Source organism: Lissotriton vulgaris, chromosome 2_1, assembly GCF_964263255.1.
Source record: "Lissotriton vulgaris chromosome 2_1, aLisVul1.2, whole genome shotgun sequence".
Taxonomy (NCBI): Eukaryota; Metazoa; Chordata; class Amphibia; order Caudata; family Salamandridae; genus Lissotriton; species Lissotriton vulgaris.
Genome location: NC_141687.1, coordinates 58,754,742 through 58,775,210, shown reverse-complemented (window position 1 = coordinate 58,775,210; position 20,469 = coordinate 58,754,742). Strand labels below are relative to the sequence as shown.

Here is a 20,469-nt window from a genome sequence, read left to right as displayed (position 1 = left end):
ACCCTTCCTGGCTTCCCTGAGAGATGGTCCCTTAATGGGTATCTCCAGGGTGAGACCAAAACCCTTCCTGGCTTCCCTGAGAGATGGTCCCTTAATGGGTATCTCCAGGGTGAGACCAGGCATCCGGTCCCCAAGTAATCAAATGCCACCATTTATTGTCCCGAAAAGGGTGTTCCACTCTTTAGGGGCCAGAGTCTTAAGACAAGAGACCTAATGCAGCTGAAAAATTGCCTAATACAGATAGGGCTGATGAGACTGGATAGATGGGGATCTAAAGTCTCAGCAACCAAGAGGAACACAATCTACAAGTCTAAAATACAATCCTAGTGATTAAATTCAAGGACCAGAAGTGCCATGCCAAGGCAGATGAAAAAATTAGAACTTCTTCCAAATCCTTTGTGTAGGCCTGCATTTGAAAAGATGGGCATTCTGCAGACAAAAAAACAACCATACAGTTGAAGACTTCAGAAAACAAACCCTAATATACTGCTGCTCAACATTAACATCTTGGTCAAATGGAGTTATACTTGATATTGGCATAGAACCTAAGGCCTTAAATGTTTTTTGAAAACAGAGTGGCGAAGCAATTTTGAAGTACCTAGACCATGCTTTACTGTTAAAAACAAATAATGTTAAAATGCAACAGATAATGAGTGTTTGGTAGTTCAAACTGTTAAGGCCTGAAATATGATGCATTACAAAAGTAATTTTATTCTACAAATTATCTGAAACAGACTGAAGAGCATGGTTTAGGTCTGTGCAAAATTCGCATAATTTGCAGCCACATAAGTACAGTAGCGGCTGCTACCGGCCGCTGCCCCACCTCCATACTCTTCTTCCTGTCTCCGGTCCCAGGAGCAGACAGCACCCTGCCTCCCCTGAGTCAATCATATTGCTGCAATGCAGCGTTGTGATTGGCTCAAACGCTGAGGGTTCAGTGCTCAGACGGGGAATGGGAGGCTGGGCATTACAGCCTGTTGTGGAAGATGCAAAGTTTGCAGGACTGTTTGACCGGCCCAAGAAGGCCAGCCAGGCTGTCATGCACACTTGGGGTTTGCAAACCACTCCTCCCCCTGCTCTGGCCAGCCCCACCCCGAGAGCCACCGACTGCAATAAGAAAACTAAAATGATAATAAGGATACGTTATTATCATTTAATTTTTCCTTTTGAGCAGTAGGGCGACTCTCTTCCGCCTTAGTAGAGGAGCCGCCACTGCCAAATTATGTCAAACTTTAACAAAATTACATAGAATTACTCGAAAGAGGGGAATGCGAAGCAGATCGTTTTCACTACATTGTAGTGTGAAATGCCTCCTTTGGTAAGTTTTTGTCGAGGGGACAATCCACTCCCCTAAAAAGTGCAAAAAAAAACCCAATAGCACCACAAACATCTGCTCAAGTTCCGCTACCATGCTTTTGGAGTAATTCTTTTTTTCTGTAAATGGTGCATATGCTGTATATTTTTACAGGTAAAATTTAGAAGCTTCTAATCTTAACACTGGAGTACCTCCTAGAAACTTGTGAGGAGAGCAAGTGAAGTGACAGCGTGTTGGTGCCAGAACTGTGTGGCTTGGAACTGTGAGGCTCCGGAACAGTTCCACACCATCCCGCTCCAGCTTGCACAATTACTCCCTCCCACCCCCTGCCCCCCCCCCCTCTCTCGGGCTTGCATCGTCACTTCCCCACCCCCTCAAAGCAGAAGCAGTTGGCCTGGGACTGTGCGGCTTCAGAGCGGGTCTGCCCCATCATGCTCCAACTTGCCCCCCTAAGCGGAAGACATCTGCCGTTCGGCAGAAACAGTTGCCGTCTGGCTCATGTAGATGGGGGTTAGCCAGCTCGGGGCGAGACTTAAGAAGGAAGTGCCGCCCAAAGCTGCCAGATCAATGGATGAGACTAGAAGCATAGTTGGCAGGCACAGTTAAGGCTAGAGCCGCGGTAACCTCCGTTTACGTACGGGAGCAGCCGACATTAGGCCGGTGCGGCTTGCCCAATCAGAGGTCCACTCATGCAGCGGACTGCCTAAATGCCAGGGGTTCTGTGCATACATCACCCGCGCTATTGCTAAAAGAATCTAATCTTATTTAACTTTGTAAAATTTTAACATCATTAATAACTTTGATGAGGCAGAGGGTTGTGTGAGACTTTATAAGCTCCTTTAACCTCCCCGTTTTGGTAGCAACAACGCAGGGTGCTTGGTGTTACCTCCAGGCTTCAGGAAGAGTACAAGTGTGGAAACTGGAGTAGGTGTCTTCCATACAACTGCCTTTGCAACCTCTTTGTTCCTCCAGCTATCCAGTACAATGTTTATTGCCACTTTCACCATGCGCTCAGGACGGACAAGAGGGGTTCCAATAATTGCCTGGCGCGGACAGAAGCGTTCCAACGGGTCAATTTTAAATAAAGACTCCCACAAGCAAGTAGAGGCTGCGACAGCAACTGCAGAACAAGAAGAGGCATTCCCTTTCATTACAACAGAGGCTTCGACCCTCAGCCAAAAATCACACAGGAAAATGCAGACAAAATTTGTCTTTCTAAAGAATTCTGTGGAAACCTGACTTTCATATCATAAAGACATAAGCGGACTGCAAAGTCCATTACAACCATTCTCGCCTGGTGACTAACAGTACCTAAAGCTCAGAAGGAAACTCCTGGGTCTGTCATCCTTGAAGAAAAAAGAAAAAAAAAAGCCTGCTTTTCAGTGCGAGGATTGGGTGAAAAGGAGCATTCAAGCCTTAGAGACAAGGCGATCTCAGGTGCTCGTTCTTCAAAAATTAACAACGATCCTGAGATCTTGCAGCCTAGCGGATACATCGTATAGCCAATCCTCTCGCCGGGTAGGAAAAGACAGCAATACATGGAATATCCTGCTTCGTTCATTTCAAGGTGTAGCTGATGCTCTAACACATCAATCTAGTAAGCTAGACATACAGGTGTGCCTCCTCAACACAATGGCTCTTTATATATTTCTGCAACTGATTCAAAAATAGCTGAATTAAACTCGCAGGTCCAGAGGGCACACGTTGACGTTCAATAAGTCCAGTCTTGCACTTGCAGTCCAGGCTTAGATAAACTGGCGTATCTCCCAGGAATTTTAGAAACCGTGCTAGCAGACCTCAAGCTGCAGCTAAAAATGATCTCAGAAGCAGTGGATATACTAACGCCAACTAACTCTGACAATTCTGCTTCTAAAGACAAACAACAGGAAAACTCCTCGAGCACCATGAGGAAGCAAATGATTCCCATCCAACAGATCCGTGGAAATACTAAACCAACTGAAGACATCTCTAACAAAGTCATCTTTTTAAATAAAATACCAGCTGAAAATACCACTGGAGTGGAGCGCTATGGATCTGGAACAGCAGGGTTATGCTACTGAAAGGCTTTCAACCAGTAAGCATCTCACCATTTTCGATGGCAGTGACAGGCCCCGGCCTCGATCACCCCTAATCATTAGCCCGGGGTCGAGAGTTCCAGTAACACACAATGCTACAAAGTCTGCTCCACTTGTAGATCCTGCTCAGCCTTCTAAAATACAGCACAAGAGGCTTAGGAAAGCCCACAGTAAAAACTAACTCTTGCATTGGTAAAATATACCCTGGACTGACAGGTCAAATGTACGCTATTTTCAAAACATCTGCAAATACAAGAGTGACAGCCATCATAACGAGAGGGCAGCTACTGACAACAACGTGAATAATGTGGTCACCAACCAAGCTAACTTGGCAACATAAGCAATACAAGTGAACATACATCACAATCCAGTTGGAAGCCCTCCTGACTCAGGGAAAGATGGGACTCGACGTACTAGGGTTAAAGCAAGAGCAAGTACCAGAAGGAGGAAATAGGCCCACAAGTGGGGGGAACCGTTTTTTCAAACAACCAGGCCACCCCAACAGCTCAATTGTAAACAAGCTTTTGCAATGCAACAGGTCTCGCATTCACACGAGTTTGAGCTATTGACATTGTAAATGACAATGCCTTTTATTGATGTTTTGGTTTTTGAAACATAAATAAAACGCATTGTCATTTACAATGCTAATCAGACCCTTCAGGATTTCGCGTTTTGCCGCGATTTTTACAAAAGTACCCGCAAAATCCAGATTTCCATTGCTGCATCCGTGCTGCATGTGACTTTGGACCCTTACCATGAACATGGTTGTTTCTTTTTCTTTAAATAATACATCTGAGTCCCTGCCAGATTTAATCTGCGGGTAAAGATTTTTTTTTTTTTTAATTCATGGACTTTTCCAAGAGAACTGGTGGAAAATGTGGTGTATTCCCAATTACGCCCATGCAAAAGCAATTCTGTCTACATATATGTAGTGAAAAATCGTGCTGGTGAAAATGCCTTCAGATTAATTGGACTTTTTAACTTTTTTCTCCATGTGGAAAACATCCTTCTGTGAGGGAAAAAAAACCCTTGTTGCGTTGTGTTATGAGTATTTGCAGGGCTTTAAGTGGGATGAAAAAACAGGGGTCTCTCAAAGGTGCGTGGCCGATGTAATTAAGGGCGTGGCTTTAAAACACTTACGCTAAAAATCTGTGCTTAGCATAGTGTGCCACCCGACTTGTATTTTGCGGTTTGTCATTGCATCCAGATATGTGATACAACAAGTAACATCATACCTACAACAAGTCAGGACTATTGACTTTGTCAATGGTTATTAGTTGCATAAGATAAATAATTTGCAACTATGGCTTGTTACATATAATATTGAAAATGCTTCCGCTTAAAGTCCTGGTGACACCACAATATTCCTGCTCTTGCGTTTCTAGAAGAGAAGGGAAATCCAGAAAGAAAATGACTCTTTAAAGGATTTCCCTCCCCCACAATGCTCACCTGGCATGACGTCAGTAACTTCTCCACTAGTCAGACCCTCCAGGATTTCGCGGTTTGCCGCGAAATCGGCACTTTTGTAAAAATGCAGCGCTTTTTACAAAAGTGCCCACTAAGGTATCTGTGTTTGTTGTAGGAAAAACTGCCAAATAAAATGCCGCAAAATTGCCGCTAAATTTCCATATTTGTGCCGCTAAATTTGCTAATCCATGCCGCTATATCCTGCGGGGTCTGGCTAATAGCTGAAACTTGTGTATATGCGAGACCTATTGCATTGTACATGCTTGTTTTATAATACTGCTGGCAAATGTGCCTGATGCTCTGAGGTGACCATTGATGGTGGGTGATCTGGCATAGGGTGGCTGCTGATGTAATCGTGTCTGAGGTGGTCACTATTACAACGCTCTTATTAGTAGCGCAAGATGAATTTCACTGAACATAATTAAGTAGCTCTTATAACAGAGAACGTTGGAGACCCCTGAGCCAGACAATTACCACCCAAACAAAAGTTCCTGCTTCAAATTACTAGGGCACTGACTTCTACTTATAGATATAAATCTTTCTTCATTTCAGCAGCAAAAATGTGGAATACCATCCCCTTTCATTTACGCAGTAAATATCCCTTGCTTTTATTCAGGTAAATTTTGAAAACATACCTTTGTAATCTATAGAAAGTAATCTGAGATCTAAGCAATGATACTCACTGCACAATTGCTTGACTGACAGTTCTTAACAGCGACAAGAAACTACTGTGAATGACGTGGTCTTTATAGACCTCAACCATAACAAAGAGCCGAGAGAGGCTCACGCCTTGTCTGTGACCTGGGTGTTTGCCATCAAGTGTTGGGACCACGAGAAGCCACATGAATCACACCAGCCACTGCGCTATTAACAGTGAAGACATTTACGGAACAAAAACAAAAAAAGAGCCGTGTGGTTCTGGAGTTGAAAAGCTCTATCTTTGACCCGGACCTCAGTAATCGTGCGTTATTTGCAGTGCTTTGATACCACCAGCACTTTCACATGCACTATAAAAATTAATTATAATTACTCGTATGGAGTGGGCTGGTTGCTGCGCCTGCGGACCAACCAACATCAGACGCGCTCTCTCTCTCTCCTTGGCTAACGTCGCACTGCAAGGCATCTCTGGGCCAATGCAGGTAGCCTCACGTGCTCACGGCTTGGAATAGTATGAAACATTGCTTCCCTTGGATACACAGAAATCCGGGCCACGTGATGACGCCTCAAGAGTAAGAAGAAGCGTGTGCACCAAAAGCATGTTGTGTGGAAAGTACATTGCATGTTTTCCAGGTCGCCACTCTTAGGAATTACACCTTTCCAAGAGGAACAAGGCAAAGCAGGCATGCGCTGCAACGCAGGCGAGACGGCGCATGCACTGCAATGCTAGGCGAGTGGGCGGGGCCTGTGGGAGACTGGGCGGAGACCAACCCGGCTTCCAAAGAAAACGGACACAAAACCAACGACAATAGATCTCGCCAAGGCGAAGCAGTGCATGCGCTGCAACGCAGGTGAGACCTAAAAAGGACAATAATGCCAGGGCCCATCACCCTGTAAGAGGAGTGCACTCTCCTATCAATGAAAGATCGATCTCTTATAAAGAGGACATGAGAAAAATTAAAGTTCGAATCCAACAGTCCGAATCTGCAGCCCCTCCAACAATTAATAAGGTCTTAAAAACCACTGCACTGGTGCCTATTACTCAACAGCCAGCTGAAATTTAAATTACACTGCCAAATTTAATATCAGTCCCACCTTTTACCTGCCCACCTAACAAACTTTGTAACATGACCTTTACACCAAATTATAAATCAAGGGGGCATTCTGACAAAAATCAATAGAGGGCCAGTGCTACATATGGTTCAAGAAATTCCGTCCTTATGTCACATTGAATCTTACAGCTTTCATTCAGTCACTTTTTTAAATGCTGCAATCTCGGGTGGAGAAGAACTGACCACTTGTACCAGGGCAACGGCTCAGATAGCTGAACAAGTTTGAGCAGAGAAGCAGGTATTATCAAAGGGGAAACAGAATTTACATGAGAAAAGAACGAAGCATACCCTCAATTTCTTCAGTCCGAAACGCTTGTGGTCTGTTCCCGAGTAGTAGGGAAAGGGGCGGCAGGGACTCTCAAGGCCAGAGGAAAAGTTTTTAAAGTTCCCTGGGTCGTATCCAGCTCACCACAGCATCAAACTTAAGAGGGGCCAGGAGCCAGTTGATCAAGCTGACCGGTGCCCCCTTTGTGCAGTTCAGCAATTCAACAGCAGCGGCCTTTTTTGTCTTCTACGATTCCAGGAGTGATCGGAGGACAGAGTGCTAGGAGTGCCACTTTTATGCCATCTTAATGCTTGTGGGAGGGGAGGACTCACTCAATGGGGCCGCAGTACCCACGGTATATCCCTGCCCACTCTACATCGTTCCTGGAGGTTTGAACCAAAAACAATCCCACAGTACTCTTCTCTGCCTGACTCCGAGATGGCTCAGCTCTTCTTCCCCTGTTCAGAGCTCGAAGCACACCCCTCAGGTATACTTAGTATAATGAGACACCTCTTAGAGAACTGAATCTACAGTGGATTTTCCCCCTTTAGAGGAGATGCCAGCGGGTAGGCTAAGGTGTGTTTGCCATTTGCTTCACTGAGACCGTAGCCTCTTTGAACCTGGGCCCTCTGAGGCCATTGCCTGGTAGTCATCCTGCTGGAGGTCCCACCTCACCCCACCAACATTTGTCTTTGATCCGGATAGCTCTACACACTTCCTACCAGGGGGCAGCCTGTTATCTATGGGGGAAGGGAAACAGCTATGGACAGTCAGGAAGGGCTATCAAGAGATTTTAGGCAACAAAGTATTGGCTTTCTACAGTCACTTTCCTATTAAATGTAATTTTAAATCCAATCTTAACAATGAATCAGGTTTAATGTAACAAATAATTTGATACCTTGGAGTAATATTTTGGTGGTCCCAAACTGAAATTAGGCACCTGGGGCATATGTTAGTCAATGGGGCCACCGGCTTTACTGGAGTGAAAACAGCAATTTCGAATTTTCACTGTCAACGCATGTCAAAACCGACAGGAACATGCCTTTATTTATAATATCTAGCACCCTCCTTTGTGGGATACCAAGGCCTTCTACAGAGAGGACTTAATAAACAAGCATTGGCATAGCCCATAGGTCTCCCCTTTGGGACCTTATAAGTGTTTAGTTATCCAGCACAATATCCTTGGTGCAACAACATCAAGTGTTGCATTGCTAAACACTTATAAGGCCCCAAAGACGAGACCTATTGGCTATGCCAATGCTTGTTTTGAGTGAGTGGCTCGTGCAGGTATGCCACTGTGAGGTAGAGATGCTGAGAGTGCTTTTACAGGAGCCCCTGTGACATTGCACCTCTTCAAAATGTAACTTTGGGCTGGTGTAAAACTTCTAGCCCCTATTCCCATTTTCTCACACCCAATGCATCCTTGAATGTCCCATGTACAACCGGGACACTCCTATTACCCCTGCCCTCCAGTGACACTTTACCTGTCACGGGTGGTGGTGGTGGTGGTGGTGCTGCTGGACGTGGTGGTGGTGGTGGACGTGGAGGACATGGTGGTGGAGGACATGGTAGTGGTGGTCGTGGACGTGGTGGTGGTCGTGGACGTGGTGGTGGTCATGGACATGGTGGTGGTCATGGACATGGTGGTGGTCATGGACATGGTGGTGGTCATGGACATGGTGGTGGTGGAGAACACCATGGTGGTGGATGTGGTGGTGCTGGACGTGGTGGTGGTGGTGGAGGAGGACGTGGTGGTGGTGGAGGAGGACGTGGTGGTGGTGGAGGAGGACGTGGTGGTGGTGGAGGAGGACGTGGTGGTGGTGGTGGTGGAGGACCAGCGGTAGCCTGGGGTCGTGCTTCACCTCGCCTCTCCCATCGGAGGGGTTGAGTTGGTACAGGCTGGCACAACCCCTTTCCTGACGTAGGGTTTCCCGCCAGTCTTCCCGCCAGAGTGGGGGTCAGAACTGGTAGGGGCCAGTTGCTGAGTACAGCAAGTGGCCTGGAGAAGTTAACAAAGGCGGCATGCCTTTGAAGCTTCCCCTGCCCATCCTGATGGAGGTGACCTAGCACCTTGCCCAGGATGTGCATTGTTGCAGGCCCAGGAGAGCGGGGGCTCTCCAGCCAGGGGTCCAGCAACAGGTCTGCTGTGTGGCAGCCTAGGCAGCCTCTCAGACAAGACGTGGATTGTAGGTTAAGTGTCAGAGGGCATCTCTAAGATGCCCTCTGTAGTGCATTTTACATTAAATCCCACACTGGCATCAGTGTGGGTTTAATGTGCTGAGAAGTTTGATATCAAACTTGTTAGTCTTCAGTGTAGCCATTATGGTGCTGTGGAATTCGTAATGACAACCTCCCAGCACCATATACTCTTAATTGCATCACTGCACTTAAAGTGCCCAGGAATGGCCCTGGGTACTGTAGGGGCACTGTGCTCATGTACGTGTGCTCACACCACTGGCATAGGGCACACAGCTAGAGGAGTGACTGATGAATGCCAGGGCAGTGGGTTTATGGGCATGGCACACAGGGATGTGTGCCATGTCGACTCTTTGTTTAGTTCTGCACCAGGACACTCAGCCTGCAAAGGCCCCTAAGGGTGGCACAATAAGTGCTGTAGCCCTTAGGGGTCTTCTCTGGTCACAATGCCCTGGGTACCTATGGTACCATTTACCAGGGGCTGACATGTGGCCAGAGATGCCAATTGGGTTTTAACTTCAATACAGTTTTAGGGAAGGAAAATAGGCCCTGGGCACCTGATTGGCAGGAGCCCAGGGCACATTCAGTCAAAGCACATCAGCAATTCAGCAAAAAGTGGGGGCATACCATGCAAGAAAGATGGCACTTTCTCACAAGTATCATAGTCTGATTTAAGGATGCGTTAGTGGTCTTGGCCAGCCTGTTGGTCACTGGTAGGCTGGACGCTGTTCTGTGTCAAATAAATCTCTACATTACTTTGGATTCTTACCAGAGCTGTGTACTCAATAATGGCAGGATAAATAAAGGTAGTCTTGACCATAACCTGAAAAAAAAGTGTCCCTTCAGTAATTACTGCAACGTACTAACCCGGTAGCCACCATCACCATTCTAAACAGCCTCCCAAGCCAATCAATCTTCAGGTCCAGCCCAACTTAAACAAAACAATAGCATGCAGACTCTCCAAGAAGTACCAACCATCCGTAGGTATGTGTCAAATGAGAGGTCAGATTACTTACCTCCCACTTCATTACCGCTAGTTACTCTTCATCAGAGCATAAACCCCAAAATGAACTATTCCACATCGAACTGAAGGTGGATCACCCACTTGAGATGATACAAAGTCTGCAAACCACACTCTCCCAACCTCAGTTCTCCTAACCTCAGTTAAACTTTCTATTAAAGAGTACATTCTTCACGCTTTGCAGCATTCCCCTACAAGCAAAGCACTAATACCCTGAGCAACTGAGTACTCTACCATCACAGATATGACAACAGATCCTATTGTCAGTTTCTCCAGAGCTAATGTCGCAAGTACAAAATCTGCCCAGGCAGTCGCAGAAGAATCATCTCCTCAAAACCTAGTGACCTACCTTCTAACCATAACATCACATCATCACATCGAAGCAGACCTCATACGTTTCTGACCTGCAATGCAACCCGTAGATTTTAACCTCCACTGGGTAAAAGATAAGACATTGACAGATCCCTCTCATATCAATCCTGCTGGACAACACCCTATAAAGTTACTTCTTTCTTGCCCAAAATGATGGATCTACCGTGGACAATGTTTCCTAAAATAAATAAGACATACAAATCCCCAACCCTTTCAAGTATGATTTGTCAGACAGGTTCTGTATTCCTTTCAAAATCATCACCTTCATGCACCTCATCGATGCTAAACTCAGAGACTGATATAATAACACATACGAACCTCAAAGAACACAGGCTTGGGGACGAAACAAATAGAGTAATGACAAAGAAAGCACAGGAAGAGGCAGCCTGTACAAAGACATGCACAATATGTGCACATTTGTGCATGGCTATGTATTCACTTACTAAGCCCAGATCTATTGGTTTTGCCAGTGACTGTTAATATTGTGTGTAGATCTCACATACACTTTTCATGCATTCATAATAAATTGTGTACAATGCCATACCTGAGGTCTCCGGTGTGCTTGCGCATGTGCACGTTCAAGTAGTGCTTCCACTTGGTGACATAGCCACACTCAGTGCACATGTAGTTCTTGTCACTGGAGTGCGTCAGCATGTGCTTGGACAGATAGCTCACATCTCTGCAGGTGAACTCGCAGCGTTGACACTTGTGGGGCTTCTCACCTACAGCCAAGAGGAGGAGGAAGAGCTCAAACTCCACTCAGGCACAAACCCAAAGCCTTTATGGTAAAGCTGCAAGCAGGCAGTGGCAGGAAGATTTGGATGGAGATGGTAAATAGGTCAGGATTCTTTAAAGTACATTATGGATCCAAAATCACTAGTCTGCAAGGGTCAGCTTTGAATATGGAAAGGATGTATGTAGAAGAACTCAGAGGGTTCCATAAACAATACATAAACAGTACAAATAGTGCATGGGCAATAGTACCCCTACACACACACACACGAGAAAACATGGTCAAATGCAGTGCAGGCTTCCACAAAAGCCGCAGCACTGAGGCTGCACAGCAAACATTCAGTAGACATGTACACAACAGAGACAGCGGGGGCAGCAACAATGCATGCTTCCATATCCAGGAGCAACTGGTACAGCATGGAGTAGTAATGTAAGCAACACAGACTAAAGGTACAGTGCATACAACACAGCATAAACGGTAGATGAACAAACATTCTTGACAGAGACAAGAGATCAATCACCAAGAGTAGTGATGCAAGCTTGCATCACACAGAGAAAAGGCACAGCACAACAAGCAACAGTGCCAGTTTCCCTGATAGACAACAGGTGAACCATGGTGGGCGTGAATGAAACTGTACCTCGTACACAGAGCAGACAAAAGCAGTTGAGGACTAATTCCCTTATTTGATAGATAATAAATACCACATGGGCGCCAACTCAACTACCTCTGAAATATTTTATATTTAAGTAAAAAATGTTGCTGCGGGTTAGAAAACTAAAAGCAGTAGCAGCTGTCTTGCAACAAGGATTTCTTTAACCACATGGTTTACTCGCATGACCCACATATGTAATAGTCTCCTCCCCCAAGTTTGTCGCACATGTAAATTGCCAGAGATGAGCAGAAATAAAGAGTACTCTAAGTCACAATAAGCAAGATAAATAAAAGGAAGGGCCAGACACTGATAAAGGTAAACTCTAAGACAAGATGAGCTGTGTTACCTGTGTGCAGAAGCATGTGCCGGATCAGAACCCGTTTGTGGGCTGTGGCAAAGTCGCACTCAGTGCACTTGTGGATCTTCTCATTAGCGTGCATCTTCCCCACATGGTCACTGAACTCTACCGGATTGAAGGTCTTAAAGGGGCAGAAATCACACTCTAGCTCCTCACTGCCTGGGTGGCCCTGCCTTTTGTGTTTGCGAAAGGCATGCTTGTTGGAACAGACAAAGGTGCATTGATCACAGTGGAAAGCATAGTGGCTCTGGCGGTGCAGCTCCATCTCTTCGCGTGTTGGGAAGAGTAGGGAGCAGGCATGGTAGCGGCATTCCACTGCCCTTATGCTATGAGCTTCTTTCAGGTGCCGTAGGAACTCTTTGCGGTCGGTGGTGGAACTTCCACAATCCTGCTGGAAGCAGGTCAACAGCTGCTGCTCAGCCTTGTGGGTCTTCATGTGCTCCTTTAGAGTCTGGCTCAGTCTAAACTTCTCCTCGCACACTGGGCAGGCATAAGTATCTGAGTAGAAGTTGGAAATGTCCTCATGCATGCTGGCCATGTGGCGATTCAAGGCGTTCTTTTCAACAGAGCTGTAGTCACAGAGTGGGCAGCGGTGGCTCTTCTCTCCTAGCTCCCTCATCATGTGGATCTTAAGCTTGCTGCGGCTGGTGAAGAACCGCTGGCAGTTTGGGCACTGGAGGCTAGGGTCTGGGAAGTGCAGGTGTAGGTGCTCCACCAGGTGGGTCCTTTTTTTAAAGCAGCGTTTACATTCTGGACACATATGGGTTTTGAATAGATACTCTGTGCCTTCTTCAACATCACCTACAAAGTACAAGAGACCGAGTCAGAGGAAGCTGCAAGGACCAAAGTACTGTTTACTTGCACTGTTACTGCTCATCAACGACATATGCACCAAAAGCGGCCATCCTAGGGTATTAATAATAAGGCTTCTCGCTCCAAATTACAATAAACATTTTCAAGACCCTAGGAGAAATGGAAATGAAATTTTGGGGCAAAGGCTTTCAAGATACAGTTACACTACCATTGTCCGTTTCAGGAATATGCCTGGCTTTCTAGTACTGAAATCTAGAGGTCATAAGCCCACCTATGCGTTTCTGTATTAACTCAAGGGCAAATCCTATCAGACCGTCCGTCATGCTTTTCTCTTCAAAGTGCACATGGAAAATACCTAGTGCATCCTTTAGATAAATGGTGATCTAGGAATAGCAGTTGCAAGCTTACGCAAGTTCATTTTGGAGGTAATGGACTAGAAAGCCTGCTCCTGGCTCAAACTGAGCCTGAGAAGATGGAGGTGGGGGACGAAAGGAAGAATATTGGACAAGCTCGACATTCTGGACCCAAACAAGTGAGACTGCTTGGAAATTTGTGTTCCAATTATTTTGATTTTATTATAGATATCAATGAAGAAAAATATTCTGCCTTGGACCAGGTTCTTTTAGTCCCAGGATGGTGTACCATATTTTTGTGTTGTAGCAACAGCAGAGAACATAGTTTTGGTAGGCTGGGCTGACATGGATCTGTACACCATCCATACTGTATAGTGGCTACAAACCACTCCTCCCCCTCCCCCCCTCCACCCACACCCACCCCACCCAACCTTCCTGCTCCATAAAGACAAGTGGATTGGTGGGAGAAAAATCTAAGAGACAAATTATCAAAAACATACCAATGTAAGAAAGATCTATTGTATCCAATTATGAAATATCAGAGGCGTGATCAAACATTTTGAATTAAGGGAATTCTCAAGGAATCCTTGCAGTGCCAGTTGTGGCAGAATTAAATGCTGCAATTTAGTCCAGTTCTAGAACTTGTAAGTTAGGGCATAATACCTCTGTCCTTGGGATATCGCATTGGCTACTGCTGGAAATGAAATACTAATAGAAACGATAGGTCTTATCTTTAAAGTCTTTCAACTAATTACAACTCGGACACACTTTTAAGAGTAAATCTATCCCAAGGACGGAAACTACCCAATTAAAAAAATTCAATGAAAGCGCAAACTGATCAGTTTCCCACATCTAGAAACATTATCCTGTGCTCCATTTTTTCTTACACTACCCATATGCACTTCAAGAAGCAAAGAAAACTACTTATCAGTTTTTAAAATCGGTTTTACCCTTGCAATATTCATTTTTCTCCAAATAGGTCTTGGATATATAATTCCGTTCACTGATGATACTGTAAACATTTTTACATGTCAAATATGAACCCCAGGGTTTGAACGTTGGCTGCCGGTGTTGGATATTTACCTTGAGATTCAGGCCACCGGGAAGGCAAACAGTAGGAGGGGGAAGGACCAGAACTTCTGTTTTGTCAGAATTGTGACATAGGGCATTCGTGTTCATCAAGCTAGCTACCTTAACTAGATAACTTTTAAATCGATCATGCAGGGTGTTGGCGTAAAGATCCAAACGCAGAATAACCTAGACATCACCTATGTTTGCATAACATTGATATCCATAGGAGGCAATCAGACTATCCAGAAAACACAAAATATTAAATTTTGGGGAGAACTAATAGATTTTAATATATTACAGTTGATCTGTTGCCTGACCTCCAGATCAAACTAAACATTACTTTAAAATTAATTTCAAGTATTAACCAACTTATTTCATGCAAGAATACATAATGGGTGATCTTAGAAATCTGATCTAGGTTCCTAAAGTGACAATTACATTCGCTTCTGTTGAAAGGAATTCAAAACCTACCAAGGGAGTGCCTATCAGAAAGTCACAATGACTGCCTGCAGAAACCTTTGAACACTCTTATTGTGCTCAAGGGTTAAATTAAATCCAAATTTTCAATTATAAAGAATAGACGCTCTTATTCATGGGCCATCAAGAAATGTATTTGTGGTCCTTGGAAGATTTAAATAATAGTTTTAAAAGTGCTTAACTCATCAAGGGGTGTTGCCACGTTTTAACGGACAGTAGATTCTGAATGAAATTCCTGTATTTCTATACCCCAAATACGCCCACTGTATCACATAAAATATAATGTGCAGAGACAAGTACAGTCTCTGTGGGCATGTCATATTAGTCTTCCTTCATCTAGAACATTTGGTGTGAGGAGACAAATTTTACATTTGAATGTAGGTGGTGAAAATAGGACCACTAAAGAAGGTTCCTCTTAGACAGACACAAGGACTAGAAAGACCGTTCTCTACCTCTGCATTTCTCTAAATGCTCAAGTCTAAAAGCAATACATATTGCATTAACTGATATAGATGTGAAACGTTTAGTGTTGAACACAGAATGCACGTTGGAAAAGATTGCACTTTATTCTCTTGTTCAGAACAAACCTGCGCGGATGCAGTGATTGGATGATACACAAACACATCCAATGTGTAAGTCAGTCTACTGTTTTGCTTTCTGCGCATCAGTTTCTTACTATGGTCCAGCTTTTGGATTTTGATGCACATCTGCAGTCTCCGCCCTTTTGACTTCTTCTCAAAGTACAATAAAGAAAAGCAGATGGTTTGACTACTCAATCAGCAGTATGCCTGTCCTGCTGTCCAGTATCTCTCACTCTGGCTCAGTTGGTTTCTAGCGCAGGGACACTCCGAATTGGAGGAACCAGGCACTCTATAAGCTGCATATAATGATAATAATAATAATGATAACATTCCACAACATGTATAGCATGCAGTTACTACACTATTAAAAAAACAGACTGCGTAAGCTTATCTGGTGCCCCCGATTCAGACATTCCATTTTCGCTTAAATCCCTTAAGAGGGTCTACAACACCCAGCTATTCCATCAACGTACACAGATGTCCATACCTCTGAAATGTCGAGCCCGGGATCCCTGGGCCATAATATGTGGCGCTCTTTTTCCCTGTGCCACGTTACACATACTCCGCCTATACTCTCCGGTTTCCTCCTCTTCTGATGAAGATGAACTGTCCTCTTTGCTCTCAGAATGTTCTTCTCTTGATGACCCTCTTCTGCCTTGGAGTGACCCATCACTGGCACTGCTGACCACGTTGTCTCCCTGGTCACCTGCCTTCAGACTATTCTGTTCCTCTTGTGAGAGATCCCCATCTGCTTGCAACCATTGGAAAACAATTTAACAGCTATAAAGCATAAAATCGTCAGGTCTACCGTAAAACACTGCAATGAGGAAAACATTCATGATAATTCTGGTTAGATCACAAAATAATATAAATGTTAATGTCAAAGAAACAGTTTATCTTCGAGGAATCTGGCTTTTGTAATTTTTCCACTTTGAATTAAGGGGAAAGTGATGTAGATTCTAAAATTCATGGCGTCAGACTCCGCTCATAAAATTCTTAGAAACAAATGACAGACTGTTACGCAGGGTGACAACCCCTTTCAAATCTTTCTCTGAATGGGCCCCCACTTAGCCTCACTGCACATCATATGTATATCCTGTAACACTATTCTATTTTCATCATCCTCCTTTTCCATTTCCTCCCTTTGTACCTGCATTATTTTCCTTCGCTAGCATCCCAACATAATTTTTCTCTTTGAGCTACCATGATGCCTGCAGCTCTTTAAATGCTATTCTGTTATGTCTGTATCCTTCCCAGCAGCCTTCTCTCGTGTCTGTATTCTTCATTTCTGTAGAAAACAGCAATGGGCGCGACTCTGCTAGCCTCTCCGCCGGATCGCCCCTCTGCATCTTGGTATATGCAGTACGTGTGAGTCGAAGAGCTGGGATAAAGTTCACGAGTATTTCACCAAGGTTGGTGCAAGTAAGTACTTGAAGTTTCAGAATCTCTAGACACGAGACATGGCCCGTGTTACGGGATTGTATCCCTCATCAGTAGAGAACAAGTTCTGGGGTGGTGGAGAAGGCCGCCAAACAAACATCACAGGCTTCGTTGCCTTTCAGGCGCGCAGGTGCGTCTCCAGAAGCTCGTCAGCTTAGGGGCTCAAGGGAGCCATTACAGTAGAAAACAGCAATGGGCGCGACTCTGCTAGCCTCTCGGACGGATCGCCTCTCTGCATCTTGGTATATGCAGTACGTGTGAGTCGAAGAGCTGGGATAAAGCTCACGAGTATTTCACCAAGGTTGGTGCAAGTAAGTACTTGAAGTTTCAGAATCTCTAGACACGAGACATGGCCCGTGTTTCGGGATTGTATCCCTCATCAGTAGAGAACAAGTTCTGGGGTGGTGGAGAAGGCCGCCAAACAAACATCACAGGCTTCGTTGCCTTTCAGGCGCGCAGGTGCGTCTCCAGAAGCTCGTCAGCTTAGGGGCTCAAGGGAGCCATTACAGTAGAAAACAGCAATGGGCGCGACTCTGCTAGCCTCTCCGCCGGATCGCCCCTCTGCATCTTGGTATATGCAGTACGTGTGAGTCGAAGAGCTGGGATAAAGTTCACAAGTATTTCACCAAGGTTGGTGCAAGTAAGTACTTGAAGTTTCAGAATCTCTAGACACGAGACATGGCCCGTGTTTCGGGATTGTATACCTCATCAGATCATGTCTCGTGTCTAGAGATTCTGAAACTTCAAGTACTTACTTGCACCAACCTTGGTGAAATACTTGTGAACTTTATCCCAGCTCTTCGACTCACACGTACTGCATATACCAAGATGCAGAGGGGCGATCCGGCGGAGAGGCTAGCAGAGTCGCGCCCATTGCTGTTTTCTACTGTAATGGCTCCCTTGAGCCCCTAAGCTGACGAGCTTCTAGAGACGCACCTGCGCGCCTGAAAGGCAACGAAGCCTGTGATGTTTGTTTGGCGGCCTTCTCCACCACCCCAGAACTTGTTCTCTACTGATGAGGGATACAATCCTGAAACACGGGCCATGTCTCGTGTCTAGAGATTCTGAAACTTCAAGTACTTACTTGCACCAACCTTGGTGAAATACTCGTGAACTTTATCCCAGCTCTTCGACTCACACGTACTGCATATACCAAGATGCAGAGGGGCGATCCGGCGGAGAGGCTAGCAGAGTCGCGCCCATTGCTGTTTTTTACTGTAATGGCTCCCTTGAGCCCCTAAGCTGACGAGCTTCTGGAGACGCACCTGCGCGCCTGAAAGGCAACGAAGCCTGTGATGTTTGTTTGGCGGCCTTCTCCACCACCCCAGAACTTGTTCTCTACTGATGAGGGGTACAATCCCGAAACACGGGCCATGTCTCGTGTCTAGAGATTCTGAAACTTCAAGTACTTACTTGCACCAACCTTGGTGAAATACTCTTGAACTTTATCCCAGCTCTTCGACTCACACGTACTGCATATACCAAGATGCAGAGGGGCGATCCGGCGGAGAGGCTAGCAGAGTCGCGCCCATTGCTGTTTTCTACTGTAATGGCTCACTTGAGCCCCTAAGCTGACGAGCTTCTGGAGACGCACCTGCGCGCCTGAAAGGCAACGAAGCCTGTGATGTTTGTTTGGCGGCCTTCTCCACCACCCCAGAACTTGTTCTCTACTGATGAGGGATACAATCCCGAAACACGGGCCATGTCTCGTGTCTAGAGATTCTGAAACTTCAAGTACTTACTTGCACCAACCTTGGTGAAATACTCGTGAACTTTATCCCAGCTCTTCGACTCACACGTACTGCATATACCAAGATGCAGAGGGGCGATCCGGCGGAGAGGCTAGCAGAGTTGCGCCCATTGCTGTTTTCTACTGTAATGGCTCCCCTGAGCCCCTAAGCTGACGAGCTTCTGGAGACACACCTGCGCGCCTGAAAGGCAACGAAGCCTGTGATGTTTGTTTGGCGGCCTTCTCCACCACCCCAGAACTTGTTCTCTACTGATGAGGGATGCAATCCCGAAACACGGTCCATGTCTCGTGTCTAGAGATTCTGAAACTTAAAGTACTTACTTGCACCAACCTTGGTGAAATACTCGTGAACTTTATCCCAGCTCTTCGACTCACACGTACTGCATATACCAAGATGCAGAGGGGCGATCCGGCGGAGAGGCTAGCAGAGTCGCGCCCATTGCTGTTTTCTACTGTAATGGCTCCCTTGAGCCCCTAAGCTGACGAGCTTCTGGAGACGCACCTGCGCGCCTGAAAGGCAACGAAGCCTGTGATGTTTGTTTGGCGGCCTTCTCCACCACCCCAGAACTTGTTCTCTACTGATGAGGGATACAATCCCGAAACACGGGCCATGTCTCGTGTCTAGAGATTCTGAAACTTCAAGTACTTACCTGCACCAACCTTGGTGAAATACTCGTGAACTTTATCCCAGCTCTTCGACTCACACGTACTGCATATACCAAGATGCAGAGGGGCGATCCGGCGGAGAGGCTAGCAGAGTCGCGCCCATTGCTGTTTTCTTCTTCATTTCTGTATGTAGCCCTTCCTCTGCTCCTCTGTTGAGTGTGTCAATCCTAGTGCAAATGCCTGGCATCAGCAGCAATTCATCTACCCGTATCTTCTGCTCCATCCCTATCAGTGCCCTTTTCTAGAGTTTGCTGTCCTAATATGCTGTCCTTATCTCATGCTTGCATCTTTCCCAGCATCCTTTCCTAGTGTCGGCTGCCATTTCTCTGCCCTTCCTTTAGGTGTGCATTCTTTCATTGTGCCGGTCGTCCTTCCATCATTTGCATGCATGTTTTTCAGGTCCCTTTTCTTTTCTGAACTCGTTTCAGAATATGTTCCCTCTCTGAATCAGTTCCTGACCTCATCCATGTGGCTGTATCACTGCCAGTGTTTGCACTATATTCCACATCCCTTCTAAATGCTGCCCCTTTGGAAATTACAGCCTCTACATAATATTTATCCAGTACCTGAAACCCCTATTTTGCACCTTCCTAGCTTGTATTACCTTCTCTATGCTGCCATAGGGCCTGTACCATCTACAGTATCCTCTGAGTTTGCTTCTAATATTGAGTTGCTGTGTCGGCATCTAGTATGCAATCATGTTGCCTTCATCTCTGTACCAGCATTCTTCCCTTCTACCTGTATAGCATTCCTGATGTCCGAAAGCCACTCAAAATTCCTCCTTGTACTTATACGCCTGGCATGGTTTTTATTGTGTTCTCTCACTACTTGCTCCCTTTCAGCGTTTTCTTCGGCTTTACGTCCCTTCTAAAATGTTGTCCATGACTGCATCCAATCCAACTTTCTCTCCGTGTCACGATCCCTTCCAGAATTCTGCACTACTTCAAATATCCTTTGTTTGCACCTAAATCCCTTCCTGTATTCTACCCAATTTTAACTTTATTGATCTCCACCTTTACCTTATGATGGCATCCCTTCCACAACAACCTCTTGTACCCTTCTTTTGTTGGGTCACATAATTTTATTGCCCTATAT

At 45.5% G+C, this 20,469-nt stretch overlaps 1 protein-coding gene across 1 annotated transcript in view; it reads right to left on the bottom strand.

Annotated features, from left to right (window-relative positions):
• The window catches only part of ZNF142 (zinc finger protein 142), a 59,054-nt gene that overhangs the window by 33,009 nt on the left and 5,576 nt on the right, over window positions 1-20,469 (bottom strand). Inside the window, exons 4-6 of the mRNA XM_086954452.1 lie at window positions 16,006-16,266; window positions 12,212-13,024; window positions 11,025-11,202 (exon numbers count right to left, since the gene is read on the bottom strand). Coding sequence (XP_086810578.1) covers window positions 11,025-11,202; window positions 12,212-13,024; window positions 16,006-16,266 — 1,252 coding nt within the window. The remainder of the gene's footprint in view (window positions 1-11,024; window positions 11,203-12,211; window positions 13,025-16,005; window positions 16,267-20,469) is intronic.